This window comes from Anthonomus grandis, chromosome 11 (genome assembly GCF_022605725.1).
Source record: "Anthonomus grandis grandis chromosome 11, icAntGran1.3, whole genome shotgun sequence".
In the NCBI taxonomy this organism is placed as follows: Eukaryota; Metazoa; Arthropoda; class Insecta; order Coleoptera; family Curculionidae; genus Anthonomus; species Anthonomus grandis.
Window position 1 is genome coordinate 14,216,098 of NC_065556.1, and position 19,342 is coordinate 14,235,439.

Here is a 19,342-nt window from a genome sequence, read left to right on the forward strand (position 1 = left end):
TGCCGCATTGCTAAATGGAGATTGTGGGATCCGGTTTTCACGTATAGTACCAGTTGCCGTGATGTTCCTCAATTTTAGCTCCTTTAGAAGTGACAAAGATGTGAAAAAATTGTCAAAAAATATGTGAAAGGGCTGGTAAGGCATTTTCTGTAAAACATCTGCATATTGGAGAACAACTGACGCTCCCAAACCCAGGTGTTTATATTTGTCCGGAATTGTTGTCGACGCATCTTGGTAGGGATCAAAATAAACAATGTATCCAAGGCGTAGGGTACCTACCCAAAATTTATACCCCCACTTTATAGGCTTGCCTCGAATAAATTGCTTACCGCTATGTCTCCCAAAATACGGTATCATGGCCTCATCAAGGCTGTGATTCTCTTCAAGTAGAGCATAATCAAAAAAATTTTTATTTAGGCTCTTGAAAAGAGGACGCAGTTTAGAGTACTTGTCTTTTTTATCAAGGGAAGTATTATCACTGCAATGAAGATAACTCATTATGAATTGAAATATATCTCTGGAAATAGCGGCTAATATAAGTTTATTCTGGGTATCGTTGCAATTTTGCCAATACATATGTCGCCTTGGAACAGTTGTATATCCACTGACAAGTAACACGTGATGAAGCAGTACATCTCGTCTGCAGTAACGTTACCGAGGCGGTTTTTCTGCTGTGCATAAATATTGGTAAAATTGACAATTTCTCCTACCAAGTTCTCATTAAAGAACAGCTTGAAAATATTTCCAGGGGAACGATTGCTTTGTGCAGTTTGAACTCATTGCTATTGCATAAACGTAGACTCTAAATCTTTATTGAGAGTATAGTCTTTATGTGTTTAGGTCGCCTTTCAACAAAAGTGGACAGTGGTAGATAGTCATCACTGTCCCAGTCGTCTTCACCTTCTACGTCAAATTCAATTTCCGCCGGGGCCCTTAGTTGCACTCCGGGTAAATTATTTGGTACTACATCGTCTTCAGCCCCAGAATCTTCATCGGTATCGCAGTTTTCGTTGGCATTTTCGGGTGGAAAAATTGTAATGCCTGTAGGAATGTCCGACGTAGAGTCATTCTCCAATTCCTCTAAGATTTCTGCCATGGTTAGTAACTTTTTCCAATACCTGTAAAAAACCACATAGTAGTGTATCTAATCCTACCGTCCTTTTAAAAGGACTCGTTTAATTGAACGCTCCTGGATTGATCAAGAAGTGTGAAACATAACCACAAATATATAAAAAGGTTAGTATGTTATGTTAATTGTTAAAAACAATCAAAACAAGAACGAAAAAATAAACGAGTTTTAACATATCTTACCTTGAGTCACTCATTGCAAAATCACTAAAAACACAGCGTGTTTTATTCGTCACTATCGATCCAAAAATTAACAAAATTCTAACGATCGCGATTGATCTTGTTTAAGATGTTAACTAAATATAATGTGACACTGGCGACATCTTCAAACCGTCAGCTGAATCAGAAAAATACAGGTTTCTTTTTGAAATCCTTTTAAAAGGACGGTAGGCGTAAATGGGTAGAAGACGACAAGTATATTTGTTTCTGCAATTTATTAGAATTTGCATAAAGAACTATCGTTTTATTTTCCAATTTTAAGAAAGTTATTTTTGTTGCGATTTATATTTTTAAGTGACAAGGCATTTTCAAATTGCCGTTGGAAATAGAAAAAGCTGTTTTCTGTTTCTGGCCCATGTGGCGATATCTTGGACGACTTGTCTTTCCCCAAACCATAACCTGTAATATTCCCTAAAATAACTCATTTCTATTATTCTAGGAATCTTTTAATTGCAGCTTTTCTTGCTCTGATAGGATTGGTCTTAGATAGGGTTTACATATTTTTAATAGTGTTGGGCCTTTCAATCCACATTCCAAATTTTTTACTCGAATACAGTTTTTTTACCATCCCCTCTATATCTAGCTGTACTACAGGTATACCTATTCTTTAAATTTTATTTTCTCAGTTTACTGCTTGTACGCGTCTACTTATATTTCAATTTAATATCGTGCAAGTATCCAGATATCATAGCAGCTTTCTTAGCTTAGGCTTTGACTTCTCCTTGGAGGTTTCTGCTGGTGATGATGATTTGAAACTAATAACTTAAATAATAAAAGATTGTCACTTTTTTGATAAGCCAGTGGTCTGTGAAGGCTATACAATATTCAAATATTTCTTAAGGAGAAAAGCTTATTCTTTATTGATGTTCTTTTGCAGTAGTGAATGATTTTATCTCTTTTAGCTTTCTGATAAGGCAATAACTTATTTTCCGATTTATTCTAAACGAGGTAAAACCTTATTTACAAAATTTAATGTTCAATAGATTAATACAATTTCTTTAAGATTTACAAAATAAATAAATGTAAAATTCATCATAAGCCATTCGCCAGAAATATACGGTGGAAAAACGTTCACTTTTAATCCTAAAATACATTAAGAAAATTAAACAACTTTAAATGTAACAAAAAAAAATTCCATATACGGTATAAATACCACATCATATCCTTAAAATTGTACGTAATAAATACTATGTTAATATAAGGTAATGTATTATCATTAAATTAATCATCTTGATAACATGCTTAGAATAATTTTAAAGAAATAGCTTTAATTAAAAGAAACTTAGGAAAATAAAACTGCAGATTTCTGGAGCTGACCTATAGCCCACTCAGCATTTTCTTTTCTTCGGTGGTTTTTTTGCAAGTTGTGTGTAATTAAGAAGAACTTTATGCCATTCTTCTTTTGCAGATAGCTCACATGTATGCGGTACGGTCAGAAGAGATATTATTCAAAACAATGTATTGGATCATATCGCATCTCTTAAAAACCATTACTAAAAAAAACCTACTTTATACATTCTCTATATTAAACATCATTAAAAAATCTGAAATTTTGTCTTGCATCATTATTTTGTATTAAAAAAATTACAGTGAAAATCGAAATTGAATATATGATGGTAGTCAAAGCTCAAGGTTACTACGTAACGTATGTAAAATAATTACGGCTTGCAATTTGTAATTTCATGAATTTGAAGGAAATAACATAACATTGTTGAAAATATACCAGATATAATTTTTGTAATCCCATTAAATGTGATGATCAAATTTATTCGACGTCATTTGGTTTTAACATTGTGTGAACCGTTTAATCATTTTTAAATTTTATATTAAAATTACGCCGCTATTTTGGAAAAAATATGTAGATATGCATTAAAAATGGGTGAATATCAGACGAATTTTTAGTCTCGTCACATTATTACTTGATAATTTTGTGATAAACACTTGTAATTACGATTACGTGATTTTATGCGAATATTAATCATTATTTACTTAGATCCCATAAGGATCTCATCGTTCTGAGTTGTATTGTTTGTGATAGAATTGTATTGATAAGAACTCGTTTATTGTAAGTATTTTAAAAGATTCGTTAAATATCTTACAAATTCGTAAAATACATACATATGCACATGATGCATATTGATTTAGTTCACTAAGTCGATTAACATTCAAATTATAAAATACGCGTTTTATATCATTACCACGTCGCTTTTTATGAGTCTTGGGTTCAAAGGTTTTTATGTTGTATAATTATGTTTTAAACATTCATCTGATAATTGCCTATTGAGTACATTTTAAAACTGATATACATACAGTGTGTCCCAGAATGAGCGAATTTATACGTAAAGATGACAAAAAATTTTGTAGTTGAAATTTGACTGTTTTGCATCCAGCCCTGCTTTATTAAAAAATAAAATTTAGCATATTTTTATATCATAACCATAGGCCTACTTTGATTTTTACATTTTGTGTACCAATTAATATTTTTATTCATATTTAATTATTAAAAAAAAACTAACTAATTAATTTATCTAATAGTTAAATCACTGATCTAAGAATTACAAACCATCCTCAAAAATATGTTTGTAATAAAATGTACATAGTACGTCTAATTTAACAAGAGAATTTTATTTTATTTACATATTATAAATTTATTCAATGTCGAAACATTTTTCAATATCTTTCCTAAACATTTTAAAATAATTTCTAATTTCTTCAATGGAAATTGAATTGCAAGCGTCTCTAATTCTTTGTTTTAGTAATTTTTTGTTTTAAATATTTTCTTTGTTTTAATTCCGTGTCATTTGGTAATGGCTCGGAATAAACAATTTGCTTGAACCGACCCCATAATAGGAATCAGAAATGGTTAAATCAGGTGTCCTTGGCGGCCACTCAATTGGGTTGAGTCTTCCAATTCATTGATTCGGAAAAGTTCTATTCAATCATTCTGCTACTCAAATAGTGGAGTGCGCTGAAAATAAAGATTTATTCTTTGATCAACTGGTAAAGGTTCTAAAAATTCTTCAAAAAATAATTCCAAAATTTGAAGATACGTTTCTTGATTAAGAGATCCTTCAATAAAGTATGGTCCAATAATACCTAAATGGTAAGATATGGCGCACCTAACGTTGAAAATATTGCCTCTTGCCATGGATTACAAATTTTGGCGTTTCATTGAACCAAAATCGACAATTTCGGGATGAAATTACACCATTTGCCGTGAAAGTAGATTCGTCCGAGAATATTATTTTTTTATGAAAAGTGTAGTGGTCATTCAGCTGCCTCATTTAACTGAGAATGTTTATATTTTAAAAAGTTCGACAAAAACTCGTAAATGCAGCAAAAAAGAACCCAATATAATAAGGGGAATGCATTCCACAGGCAAATTCGTACCGATCGTAAACAGAATTAGACCAATAATGGCAATAATTTTCACCATTTTAACTATTAATGTTTATTTGGTTTTTGTTTAAACTGTTAAAAAAGGGAGAATAAATAACTAAATAATTAATAAATAATTTGAACGTAAAAATCAAAGTAGGCCTATGGTTATGAAATTCGGTATTCGGGAATAATTTTGCATTCTAAACAACTTTTTTTTAAAAACTTTATTATATCTTGCCTAGAAATACTACTTTATCTACTCATAAAATTTTAAAAATGCTCGTATCAAAGCATGCTTGATTTAAAAAAAAATAAAAATATGCTAAATTTTATTTTTTAATCAAGCAGGGCTGGATGCCAAACAGTCATATTTCAACCCCAAAATTTTTTGTCATTTTTACGTATAAATTCGCTCATCCTGGGACACACTGTATGTATAATGAAAACGTCCTTACAATGTCTTAAGCGTGATTGACATTGGAAAAGTAAGGTAGAAAGTTCAGTATTATGATTGAAGCAATTGGCTTTATTTGAAATGCAACAATTTAGTCAAAGAAGAGCTATATAAAAGGAGAAAATGGCCTTAAATGGTTGTACAATTCCTGCGTAAATCTGTTTTTTTTTCAATTCAGGATAAGGTTCTCTTTCCAGCTCTGAATTAGTAAGTAGGTCATCGCATTATAGGAAAGGAAAAATCTTTAAATTAACTATTAATTCTATAAATTAACAGATATGGAGGACTCATCGACGACTTAATATCTACAGTTGAAGAGGTTGCCATGGATAATAAGAAATTAAAGAGTGAACAAGATACATAGAAAGATATGATTGTCGCTTGAAAACAGAATGTGCACAATGGTAAAACTTATTTAAAGGTTTTACAGTTGTCAAATGGAATAGGCACTATAGGAACAGCTTGAGGCTGAAGAAGATCTAATAGTAGAGACTCAATACTGGTAAATAAGAGGGAGTTTCTACGGGGTTCCAACCATTTAAATAATGCTTGCCCACATCGTTGTGGTCCATTGTCATGGCCACCACGGTCTCCGAATCTAAACCCCCTTGATTTTTACTTATGGGGACACATAAAACAGCCCGTTTATTCTCGCCCAATATCCAATATTGATGTTCTTTGACAAACAATAGAGGAAGGATTTCAAACAGTTAAAAACAATCCAAGAATGCATATCATAATCTAATAAAAAATTAGCAGCTTGTCGTGATGCTAATGGTAAATTTTTAAATAAACATGTTTTTTTTCTATGCAAATACAGAATACCTAATTTTCATCAGTAAACATACGCAAATTAAACTTATTTTCAAAGTTCAATTTTCTCGTAAATGGAACGCTTTATTGAAATGAACTAAGAGCAACTTTTTTACGTAAAAAACTCTAAAGATTAATAATTTTCAAATAAAATCGCAATAACCCAGAGCGTAAAAGAAATAGGGATGTTTTAACCCTTACCCACCCCCGTATGTGACACCACCGACTAAAATTTTTATTTTTTTTTATTTAGTATTTTAACTACCATCTAATGTTTTACAGTACAATTTTCAAAATTTGATTGTTAACGGTTTTAAAGTTCCGGAAAAAATCCTCTTTCACGTGTCTTATTAAAAGGGGAATAACTCTTTTAGGAAGCGTTTGGGGATCCATAAGAACGCGACCAATGGGAATTTTTGGTCGTATTTTTATTCCAGAAATTTGAATCACCTAGTATTTGTTTCTGCAACTTATTAGAATTTGAATCATGGACTATCTAGTTATTTTTCAATTTCAAGAAAATTTTTTTTGTTGTGATTTATATATTCAAATTACAAGGCATTTGCAAATTACAGTTGGAAATAAAAGAAACCTTTCTTTTTTTGGTCCATCGTACAATAATTTATATCTTGATATATTTTCCCAAAAACGTAGCCCTTAATATTCCGTAATATAATTTCTGTTATTCTAGGAACCTTTTAGTAGCATTCGTTCTTGCTGTGGTCTCGCTAGCAAGCTTTCATATTTTCATCATCGTTGGTCCTGATGATAGTCTTTGAATAAAGACTATTTTTTTTTAGTTGAATACCGTTGATACCTACGAGTAAAACAACAGCAACCATTTTTTCAAATTTACATTTACATTTTTTATTTCTTCATTTAATGTGGCGCAAGCATCCACATATCATTGCAGTTAGTTGCTTGACTTGCGCTTTGACTTCGTCCTGGAGGTTTGTGCTGGTGGTGATGATTTAGAAGTAATAACTTGCTCAATGCTTTGATTTTTTACATATAATTTTCATTTAGGTTTTTTGATAAGTATATTAAATTCCTCTGCAGTGTTTAATAATTGTTGTTAGATTATCTCTCTGATCTGATATCTACATCGTTAGCATAGTAACATATATATATTTTTTAATTTCTGCTGTTGTCACTTCTTTCACTCTTTCATCCCTCTTAGATTGTCTTTTTGCCTTAATGACATTTGAATAGATATTTTCTTACAACTTTTTAATTAGATGACTTTCCATTTGTATTGTGTTAAATATTCATATGTAGCATTGAATTACCGCACAGATAAAGAAATTACTATGTTACGTACTTGTTTATCATTGATAAAACATTATTACTTTGAAGTAACGTAAAAACCAAAAAGTGTACGTAAAACTCATAATGATCGTGTGATTATAGTGACACTTTGTTACTACGATAACAAGCATATAATCGCATACATATTCATCGGAAAGGTTATTCCGTTGCCTTTCCTAAAACGTATAATAGAAGTTGTTATAGTTTTTTTTTTGAAATATCATTGAATAATTAATAGACGAGCAACATTCTATAAATAATTTTATTAAGGAACATAATTATAGTGTTAATTAAATTGCGATACTTATTGATTTTTCCAGTAAACGCATTTACTATTTTATAATTCCATGCCAATCAAACAACAAGTCAAAGGATGGACGTCGTAATTAAGCATATTAACAACTCTCAGTAATCACTCACAATCAGGTCTCATGCCATCAAGGTGCGCCATATTATTCTATTTGATAACTACTGAACAAATAATTACTGATATTTTGAAAGACCCAGATAGGAGGAGTATTTAAATTGGTCCAAGAAGCATCATGTTCATAAGAAATGTGATGCAGGATGTTACGAATTACAGACCTCTTTAATTTCCGAAATTTCCAAGAATCCTTTTTTTTGCTCATAATCTACTTGCAGAGATCTGGCTTTATTTCTAACTTGCCAATGCAGGTATTAGTTTTTAAGATCTTTTATGATTTGCATTAAAATGGTCGCTAGCCTGTTCTTTGACTTATCCAAGACTTTTTACACAATTGTTTTTTTTTTGGATCCGATTCTATTTCTGAACGAAAATGAACACTTTGATGACAAGTTGATTTACTGAACAATCAACTTCAATCCTTAAATAAAAACAGCATACTGATTATATTCCAAATATTGCCGAATTGGGATTTTCAGCATCTGAAAGAGAATTGATGCTTATTTTCTAAGTGTAACATCCAATAAAGTTTGTGATACAACTACAACTCAAATAAAGCAACGCCTCTTGTTACTCATGTCATGAAAGTCGGAGACTAGAAAACAGCTCACAATTAAACTATCAGATTTAAAATGTAGTTTATTACCTATCAAATTTGCTCTAAACCAATGGGTATCTGCAATTGCAAATTCACTCAACAGTGATCCCCATCTTATAGTCAGACAAAAACTCATTTTTGGAATATTGAAATGTACTCACCGGGGAATCTCGGTCCGCTTGCAGTACCTCAGTTAACATCAATTCACACAATGTTACATTCCAATATTTAGATATGCGGCAATAGGATTTCTCTTTGTTTGACGACTTTCTTGAGCTACTGTCACCTAAAATAGTAACGGATTTTTCAGGCGCTCCACTGTCGCTAAACCAGCCTTGCCAGCCAGCATTCGAGGAATTGCGCATTCGTTTCTAATTATTGAACAGATGCTTTCACACCTCATTGTGCGGGCACCAAAAGTGCGCAAATAAAGCAGATCTCTACACACTTACTCATAATGGCCATACTTCTAAAGATCAACTATTCCTCTTATATTCACAACTACGAGGGCGGGTCAATAAGTCCGTGACTTTTTGGATAAAAGACAGGTTTTTATATAAAAAGTTATTTTATTTTTCAACATAGTCTCCTTTGAGTCCTATACACTTAGTCCAACGTTTCTCCAATTTTTTTATCCCTTCGGAAAAATATGATTTGTCGAGGTCATCAAAATAGGCATTTGTTTGAGAGATGATTTCGTCGTTGGAGTCAAATCTCTTTCCGCCGAGCCATTTCTTTAAGTTTGGGAATAGGAAATAGTCACTGGGGGCTAAATCTGGAGAATAGGGCGGATAAGGAAGTAATTCGTAACCTAATTCATGGATTTTTGCCATGGAAACTGCACATGTGTGGACCCTTGCATTGTCCTGGTGGAAAAGAACTTTTTTTTGAGCCAAATGTGGTCTTTTTTCTTTCAGTTCCTCATTGAATCTATCCAATAAGTTGGTATAATATTCTCCATTGATTGTTTTCCCCTTTTGAAGATAGTCAATGTGGATTATACCGCGTGCATCCCAAAAACGGTCGCCATGACTTTATTGGCTGACAAACCCACCTTTGCCTTTTTCCGCGGCACTTATCTTGCGGAAAGCTTTCTCATACCCAAATGACCATTCAAAATTGAAACTACTGAACCATGTGAGATGCCTATGGCTTCCACAATCTCTCTCACTTTCAATCTCCGATGGGCTAAAACCATATCGTGAATTTTTTCGATTGTTTTGGATGAGACCTCGACCGGGCGTCCAGAACGTTCGGCATCTTCCGTGCTTGTACGGCCACATTGAAATTCAGTAAACCACGTCTTTACCATGGAAATGGATGGTGCAGAGTTCCCATTATATTTATCAAGCTTAGCCTTGGTTTGAGTGATGGTTTTTTTCCGTAAAAAATAATGCTTAATGAGCACACGAAATTCACTTTTTTTTCCATTTTCTTCTCAAACCGAGTAGTAGTCTCCTATTAATAGCTGTCAAACACAAACTAAATGACGCAGCTTTTTCAAATTTTGACAGGCGTCAACTGACAGTTCTCTGTTGAGAGGAGCAGAGCTTGCCATTTCCATTAAAGGGCGGGAAATTCAAAAAGTCACGGACTTATTGACCCGCCCTCGTATTGAATTCAACATTAAATTCATGCCCGTAACACCTTTCCACACACTTCTTTCAAACGTTACTTTCTGACTGACTCAATATTTTTTGTGTATCCTCCGGACCAATTATTAGAGAGCTTTAGCAATATACAGTTTATTAAATATATAAAGTTATTTATTGATTATAGAATATATTGACATAGATTAAAAAAAATAGATTGAATGAATAAATATAGATTAAAAAAGTTTGGTTTTAAAAAGCACACACATGTATAATAAAATAGATTTTACAAATAATATATTCTTCTGTTACACAAATATCGTCGTCTTGTCCAAATATCGTCTTAATAACTCACTCGTCTTTTACACTTACACCCTTTTACGTCTTAGACATACCATCATCATTTTTATATAATTCACGAGTGGTTCCCCGCGTTCGTCTTTCACTGAACACGTTGAGGGCGCTATTTGTAACAGCGTGGTCACGGTTAATTTAAATTATTGAAATTGACGGCAAAATATTAAAAGTTCTATAAATTAAGTAAAATTACACCTACACTTATTATAATAAAGGTTATTTATAGTGATCACACAATTTTACTATGACTTGTATTTTAGTTTTTAAAAGTTTGTTGTAGAGTTTTAAACCGTGTATTTAGCACGTCATAATCTGCACTTTTTACATTAGTATGGCTAGTCCTTATTCTTCTAATGTTGTTTTGCAGATCAAGCCAGATTTTATTATCTTAGACTTGGTTTTACTCATCCTTTTGCTTCTGATATAACTCCCTAAAATTCAAAAGTAATTAAACAAAATTTCAAAGGCTTCACAATTGAAGGTCAAAAGCTTCAGAACTTTTTCTCTTTAAGTTAATTTTTCAATTTTTCTGTGCTATTTTTGGCACACTATTGTTTATTTTTTATTGTTAAATTTAATTCCTTCATAACGTCATAACTTCATAGCAGAAGTTACAAAACCACCAAATCCTATTTTTTTCTCTTCTTCTTCTTTTTAATTTATCCGATGTTAACCAAATAAGGATTGAGAACTGAAGTAAAGCTGACCTGTTCAAGAGAAGCTTCAAAAGAGATTGCTGAAACAAAGAATCTAATTTAGAGAAAATAATCTAAACGAATCGTTTATCAATTGAGACAACTCCAACCAGAGGACAAACGTAGCTTTTTGAAGCTTAAGCATATAAAAACTTTTTTGCGAAATACCATGCTTAATTTTAGACTTGCTTTAACTTTGATGTAAATATAGTGCATGAACTAAACAATTTTAAAGATAAAGTCCAAAGGATCGTAGGGGATCACTCTTTCTGCTGCCAAACATAATTTATATGTTCTGTTTGTGTAAATTGTATTTCTGCTTTTTTAAGACTTAGATATGATATGCACGATGCAGGCCATTTGGTGTTTGGCTTTTGGTACAATTCTCGAAAAAACACACCACAATGACTCTCTGTAAAAAGTTCCTCAAATTAGTTATTTATTGCTGCGAGGTCTATGAGTTCTTTGTCTCGTGGACGCACGGATCTCTCTATAGAGCAACGTTCAATTTTCCTTCGTAATTTGTCAATATCCATTTTAATCGATGTAATAATTCCAAGCAGGCTTAATATGTAAAAGTTATAAGTAAAGGAAGTTTAAAGTTTTGCTTAACAGATTATTGCTTAACATCTGGTCAGCCAAAGCGTGTATTCGACATTTTTATTAAAATTTGGTTCTTATATCAACTATAAATGATTTAAATATAATTAGTTTAAAACGTTCCTATATAGCTCACTATGGTAGTAATCTGCATCCAATAATAAAAATATCTAAATATTTTAGAGATTTTTTTTTAATAAAGATAAAAAATAATAATAATAAGCATTGTTAAGTATGCATTATTTATTAACAAAAAAAAATATATTATATTTAAAAAAACGAGATTTAAGTAACTAAATTCAATACAAGGAAAAACATCGATTTTCACTAACTTTAATTTTGATATAATAATAAAACAATAGACCCATCATGAATTTTTTTTTAATATCGTGTATTGCTACCTCTAGTTGCAATGACCGCTTGAAGTCTTCGCGGCATTCCTCGTATCACATTTTGAAAACTTTCCTGCGGAATGTTTTCGCACTCCTCACGAGCAGCATGTTCCATGATAGAGCATAAACATAGTTTTTGTCCAGTTCCGCTTTTTGTATGAGATAAGATATATAACTGTTTTAGTTGATATTTATTTTTATTTCAATTTTCTTGACAAAATAATCAGTGCTGCGATCATTTTGTCTAGGAATATATTTGAAAAAACTTAATTTTATAGAACAAATGTGTAATTTCTATACAGTGCATTTTTTTTATCTCGGGTCATAGGGTTTTACGTGTAATATTTTCAACCCCATGTTAGAACCTGTTCTATTTAATCAATAGGATTGAAACTTGGAACAAGTGAAGTTTAAGTTAACAGACTTTAAAAAATCCCCATTATTTTGCAAAAAATTTGCGAGAAATCTATTTAAAATACGTTTTTATGATGAAAAAGTTTGCTTTTTTTGCACCTCGTAACCTTCATTACCTTTACACTTCAAAGCAGGTAGACAAATATCTGACAGTGACACAAAATAATTTTTAAATTGCTCCATTGAAATTGTTCAAAAACTTTTTAAAATGTCGATTTACACTACGGAGGAACGTATTGAGATGGTTTCAAACTACATTAGAGGAATGTCGGCGCAAGAAGTGGTAGATAATTTTGCCGTGTCTTATCCTAACCGTCCCGTCCCGTCTAGATCAACTGTACAACGGTTTCATGAAAAATTTATTACGATTGGATGCATCATCGCCAGTTCTCACTTAAAACGAAAAAGAACCGAAACTGTAGTAGACGAAGAATTTAAAATGGAGGTATGCTTGGCCGTTGAAGAAAATCCAACAAATAGTCTTACTCAGTTTGCTGAAGTTACTGGAAAAAGTAGGAGTAGTTGCTATAAGGCAATCAGAAAAGAAAAATACAAATCTTTTAAAGTTAGAAATGTTCAAGAACTCTTGCCTAATGATTATTTTCTTAGAGTGCAGTTTTGTGAATAGTGGATGGAACGAATTAACAACGACCCCACAATTCCAACAAAATACTATTTTCAGACGAAAGTACTTTCTGTACAAATGGTACAGTCAACAAACAAAATACTCGAATATGAGCGCGAGAAAATCCTCACGTCATCCAGGAAACGCATACCCAAACAAGACAGAAACTTAACGTGTGGGCAGGAATTCTTGGAGATCGAATAATTGGACCATTTTTCATAGAGGGTAGCCTGAATACTGCAAAATATTTAAAATTACTTCAGGTGCAAGTCATTCCCGCATTAGGAATCGCTGTTCAAAATGGCAGGATAATTTTTCAACATGATGGAGCCCCCGCTCATAGTGCAGCGACTGTTACCGAGTTTTTGAATGCCACGTTCCCAGGACGCTGGATTGGACGTTTTGGACCATCTAAATGGTTGGCGCGAAGCCCCGATCTTTCGCCTTTAGATAACTTTTATTGGGGCTATCTATCATCGAAAGTCTTTGATATTGTAGAGGCAGACCCAACAATATCGAAGAACTTCGTAATAGAATTATCGAGGCTTCGCGTACCATTACTCCCCGGCAGCTCCTAAATGTTAAAAGACATTTCTACAACTGTCTGGGCTTTTGTTTGGCTCAATTTGGGGGTCACTTTGAACAATTTATTTGAAAGGTTTTATTTGTTTATTGTTGATTTTTGAAAATATATTTTTGAGATTTTGAGGAAATTATTTTGTGTCACTGTCAGATATTTGTCTACCTGCTTTGAAGTGTAAATGTAATGAAGATTACGAAGTGCAGAAAAAGCAAACTTTTTCATCAGAAAAACGTATTTTAAATAGGTTTCTCGCAAATTTTTTTGCAAAATAATGGAATTTTTTAAAGTCTGTTAACTTAAACTTCACTTGTTCCAAGTTTCAATCCTATCGATTAAATAGAACAGGTTCTGACATGGGGTTGAAAATATTACACGTAAAACCCTATGACCCGAGACAAAAAAAATGCACTGTATAAATATCATTAGCCGTATTTTTTTAATCAAAATATTATTGTCCTTGTTTAGTTAGGTTTGGTGTTTAAATCTTAAGCCCTTAATAGATAAACAATTTAATGCTTTATTCACAAATTAGTGCTTGGTATTATAAAGCGTTTTTCCGTTTTTTTCTTATATTGTATTAAGAGTCATCAAATAATTCCCTTTTAGGTAAACTTTTTTTTTTGAAATGATGATGTGATTTGAATTTATGGTATACCACAGAGGACAGTCTTGGGCCTCACTTTGTTTATATTGTACATAATTGTAAAGGTAGTTCGTAGGTGTAAAATTCAACTTTTTGCAGATGACACAATTATTTATTGTATTGGGGACAGTGCCGCAGAAATAATAGAAACTTTAAATATGGAACTTAAAAACATATATCAGTGGTTAAACACCAATGGTCTACAGCTTAACATTCAAAAGACAAAATCCATGATTATAAAAAATAAATATACTAATATAAACATAGTACATGGTGTGTTAATTAGCGATCAAGTTATAGAATATGTCAAAAAGTTTAAATACTTAGGTTAAACAATTGATGAAACTCTAACTTTCTCAGACCATTTTAACTACATAACAAACAAAATAGCAAAACAAATCAATCTTTTAGGTCGTCTGTCAAAAAATTTAAGTGTGTGGATCAAATTAACTGTATTCAAGACAATCATTGCTCCTCATCTTTGATTTTGTTTAACTCTTTTATTTTTAATGAATAACTCCAAAATCGATTTGCTACAAAAAAAAAAACAAAATGGAGCGTTAAGAATTATTTTTGGTTGCAGTCGTTATACAAGAAGGACAGAAATGTTGAACTGTGTCAATGTGTTGAGATAGACCGTCACTTAAAAAATTATATTTATTTATAAAATGTTACACCACTTAGTTTTAAGTCATTTAGTAGAAAAGTGTAAGTTTGTTAGTGACATTCATAAACACAATACAAGATTAAAAGATAATTTTTACATAGACAGGGTAAATACTGGTGCAGGTCAAAATAGTTTATATTTTAAAGGTTTAAAACAATATGTACAATGAGTTGCCAGATTATGTAAAGAGCTGTAATAATATAAATAGCTTTAAAAGGGAATGTAAGCAATATATTAAAACTTTAATTGTTATATAGTTAACCCAGTGTATCAAATTGATGCTAGCCTAGTGCTATTAATAAAGGTTTTTATTTTTTTTTAAACTGCGTTAGTACGCACAGCTGCCATGGTATCCTACAACATGTTTTTGAAAATGTCCGTCAGGAATTTGAACATCGCCTATATAATTGTTTGGCCAAAAACGGACAACATTTTGAACACTTATTAAAAAAAAACTGATATTTTCATGTTTTTGTGTTCTATCTGAACAAATTAAGATAAACAAAGATTTTTCTAATTTTCTCGAAAACGAATCGACCTATTTAAAAAATGAAACGTCAAAATAAAAGACCTCGAAAGACCTTTTAAACAAGCTATTACTCGATACCCCTTGCCATTTAAAATTTTTAAGGGGATGACCCTGGGAGGCAGAGGGTGAAAGGGGGTGAAGTAATTTTAGGTTAGAAAGTTGTCCTCCTTGACAAACCTTTTGACGTATTTCAGCGTTTTTTTTAAACAGTGGTTTTCGATAAATCCGTGGTGGGAAGTTTTCAAATGAACACCCTGTATATGTATTATTGCTTATCATGGAAACGTAGATAATGAGGTTCGTTGAATAAATAAGTATATACTATAGACTAAATAATTATTTATGATAATTAGTTGAGAGGCAACTATATGATATTTGCAAGAAAATGTATTAATAAGACTCATGATCTTAAATTCTCAGGAACCTTTAGTACCAACATGTTCGATTTATTCGTTTAATTTCCAAAAAAAAATCGCATTACGTAAAATCTAGATATACGGGTGCATTAATTATTTTGTAATTATTGTTGTAAAGGTTGATGACGTGGACGCGAAACATTGATCCATGTACTTATTTGTTACCAGTTGATTTGACTCCACTCACTTTTTATTTCGCGCCGCGAGAGGACGCACACGACGATTTGGCCGGTGCTATTGGTGCGACACCCCTTAGGGATCTTGGTAGTTTTTTTTTGGTTTATTGCTGTTTAATTCTGTGTTTTATTATGGTTGGTGTATTTAGTTGGATTACTGGATTTTTAATGGTGAGTTTTGTCGTTCGCGAAAAAATTTACGGAAATTTATGTTTTTTTGTGTAAGGAAATTATGGTTGGAAATCGATTGATCCATGGAAACTATTTATATTTTGGTTTCTAAAGTATGCAGTCTTTATTCTCCAGTACCAATATTGTGTTAAATATGAATTTATCATGCCGATACATACTCGTTATTTTTATCCGATGTTCTTATCATTATTTCTTTCGTTCTTAATTACAAATTACGACACAGACATCATAAAAAAGAAAGAAATTTACATAAAATTATTTTTTTACTCACGTACTTATGGTTAAAGTAAATCTGGCATTAAATTTTATTTATTACTTTACTTTAATTTTAAAGAAAAAAATTAATTTAAAAAGCATTGCCCTGAAACTGTGTTTGCTGGTCTCTTTGACGGTGAAGTTATGGTATTTAATTTCGTTCAAATCCGCGCATGTTATATAATTTTTTTTTGTTGGTTGGCTTAGAAAGTAAATTTGATTTATGCTTAATTTACTTTTTTTTTCCATTAAAATCTTTGAATGAATTTATTTTTTACACGCTAAAATAATTATGAATCTAGGCCTGAATTCAGAATATTTTATCCCCCTTTTTATTCAATACAATTATATCGAATTCATTAATGGTATAGTAGGATTTTTCAATTAAAATCTTTTTTGCGTGATTTATAACTGTAAGAGCCCTAATATCTCAAAAGTTATGGTTATAGTTTTTAATACCTAAAAAATACATTTTCGACTTCAACTGGTACGCTTACCAAAAAAGAATTTTTAGCCAGAATTTTTTAGGATCCCTTACGTAGTAAGGGAAGCATTTGATTTAGCAAAGGAGTATACTAACAGCAATACTTACTATATTCTATTTAAGTTGGAAATAAAATAAATGTAAGTTTATTATATATTTGTTAGCATCAAGATTTTTTATTTTAATTTACATTTTTATAAATGTGTTATTACTCTATATTTTTAAACCTTTATATAACATGTAAAGGTCATGTTTTGTACGTATTACGAATATATATCAATTTTTAAAGAGATTATTGGGTTTTATAGTATGTATTTTCATACGTAAAATGATGCCGATTTTTATGAATAACGGCGACGGCTCATAAAATAAAGAACCAATGCAATTAGTATTTTATATGCATTTTAAACCTACAAAAAGCTTTATTTTTAGTCAAACTTTGTCTCTAATTGTTCTCTTTTATAAGTAAATAATTATATACATTTCAACCTCCATCAGTTCTCTTACTATTGGTTTTACCGCATAACAACCTGAGGAAACTTTACCATTCAGTCCTAACATGTGGGATTCATTCAAATTTAAGGCATTCGTTGCGATGCATATTTTAATAGGACAATGAACGGAAACCTGCATCCAGATAAAATATTTGTTTGCACATGTAATTATACTTGAAAGGGCAACCTTATCGTCAGACTTAGACCCTATTGATAACTTTTTGGAACTTCTTAGATCCCCATATTCGAATTCATTCAAAAATTAACTGTTTCAAATCATTAAATCATAGTGGTCGTAACTTCGTCTATACATGGTGTCCTGAAATTACGAATCAGGATTTCGGTGGGCGATTCTACATGACAAATTAATGCAACAAACTTTTATACAACTTTTTCAAAAACTCAAAATTAAGAAAGATACAGGATGTTAAAAATTTTTTTTTTTTTTAATAACTTTCTTCTAGTGTACTGATTTACGCCAAATTTTGCATGTATGTTACTAGTGTTTCTTGGTATTCACCCTATTAATTTGATGCTAGTCGTCAATGACAAAAGGCTTAAGCTGTCCTTGACCTCAGGAAAATGACTTAGAACTTTTTTGTTTTAATCTTTTTATAAATTTGGATGTCAAATTAGTAAAGAGCATCAAAATATCTTTTAAAAAGGTGCTTCTGTTGCATCATCGTAAAATTAACGGTTTCCGAGAAAAATGACTTTAAACATTAACCGTACCTTTAATAATTAAAAATTCATATTTTCAAAATTAACACAGCAAGTCTTGAAAACATACATTGTTTTACAAACTTTTGAGTAACCCTGTATGTAAATGTACAGGGTGTCTCACGACGAATAGACGCGATCGATATTTCGGAAACTAATTTTTCAAAAATTTTGAAAATTTGGCAACATGGCACTGTCGAAGGGGGCTACACAACTAAAATATTTTGACAGTTGTGACGTTTCCGGTTATACCGGAAGTAGGTGTCAACTTCGTTATTTTAAATGGAACACCCTGTATATTTTTACTTTTTTGGCTTTTACGTGAAATTCTAAGTATATTTTGTGTATAATGTCCTATACCTAAGTGTAACCGTTTTTGACATATTTTTAATTTCATGTGAAAAACTATGTTTATAAGCCCTAACATAATTACCGATTACTCCCTTTTAGTAGCCTTTATTTATTGGTTAGTTTTGGTTTTATTTTAGAGGAAGGACCACTTTAAAAGACTATTTTAAAATTTGGCTAAAAAAAAGATACAGGGTGGTCAAAAACTAGCATTAAAAATTAAAATGAAAAAATCATTAAAAGTCAATTTTTTTAAATGGAAACCCCCTATTTTTATATTTTTTTCATAAAGATAATTAAAAATAAGGTTAACTTTGTATAAGGTTATCTAGTCCAAAAATTGATAGTTTCCGAAATATTGGCAGTTTAAATTTGGCCTAATATTAAAAGCCGTATAATAACACGGCTCAAGGATTGTTGATTAGTTGGGCATGACGGTTGTCATAGTAACCGCTAGAAGCGGCAGTAAGATAATGGATTATAACAGAAATGTACACTTTTTAATTAAATTACACTTTTACGAAGAAAACTTAAATAGCAAGTAACTTATAAATTTAATGCATATAATCCATTGTCTTACTGCCGCTTCTAGCGGTTACTATGACAACCGTCATGCCCAACTAATCAACAATCCTTGAGCCGTGTTATTATACGGCTTTTAATATTAGGCCAAATTTAAACTGCCAATATTTCGGAAACTATCAATTTTTGGACTAGATAACCTTATACAAAGTTAACCTTATTTTTAATTATCTTTATGAAAAAATTATAAAAATAGGGGGTTTCCATTTAAAAAAATTGACTTTTAATGATTTTTTCATTTTAATTTTTAATG

At 31.4% G+C, this 19,342-nt stretch overlaps 1 protein-coding gene across 3 annotated transcripts in view; it reads left to right on the forward strand.

Annotated features, from left to right (window-relative positions):
• The window catches only part of LOC126742500 (NADPH--cytochrome P450 reductase), a 92,167-nt gene that overhangs the window by 21,492 nt on the left and 51,333 nt on the right, over positions 1–19,342 (forward strand). Inside the window, exon 1 of one of the 3 annotated variants that reach the window (XM_050449147.1) lies at positions 3,269–3,412. The exons of 1 other annotated variant lie outside the window; for it this stretch is intronic. Coding sequence is in view for 1 of the 2 variants with exons in the window: in XM_050449144.1 (XP_050305101.1) it covers positions 16,147–16,185 (39 nt within the window). In the remaining variant the exon portion in view is untranslated. Of the gene's footprint in view, positions 1–3,268; positions 3,413–16,018; positions 16,186–19,342 lie in introns of those variants that run through there. One more of the 3 variants, XM_050449144.1, reaches the window with a different exon arrangement.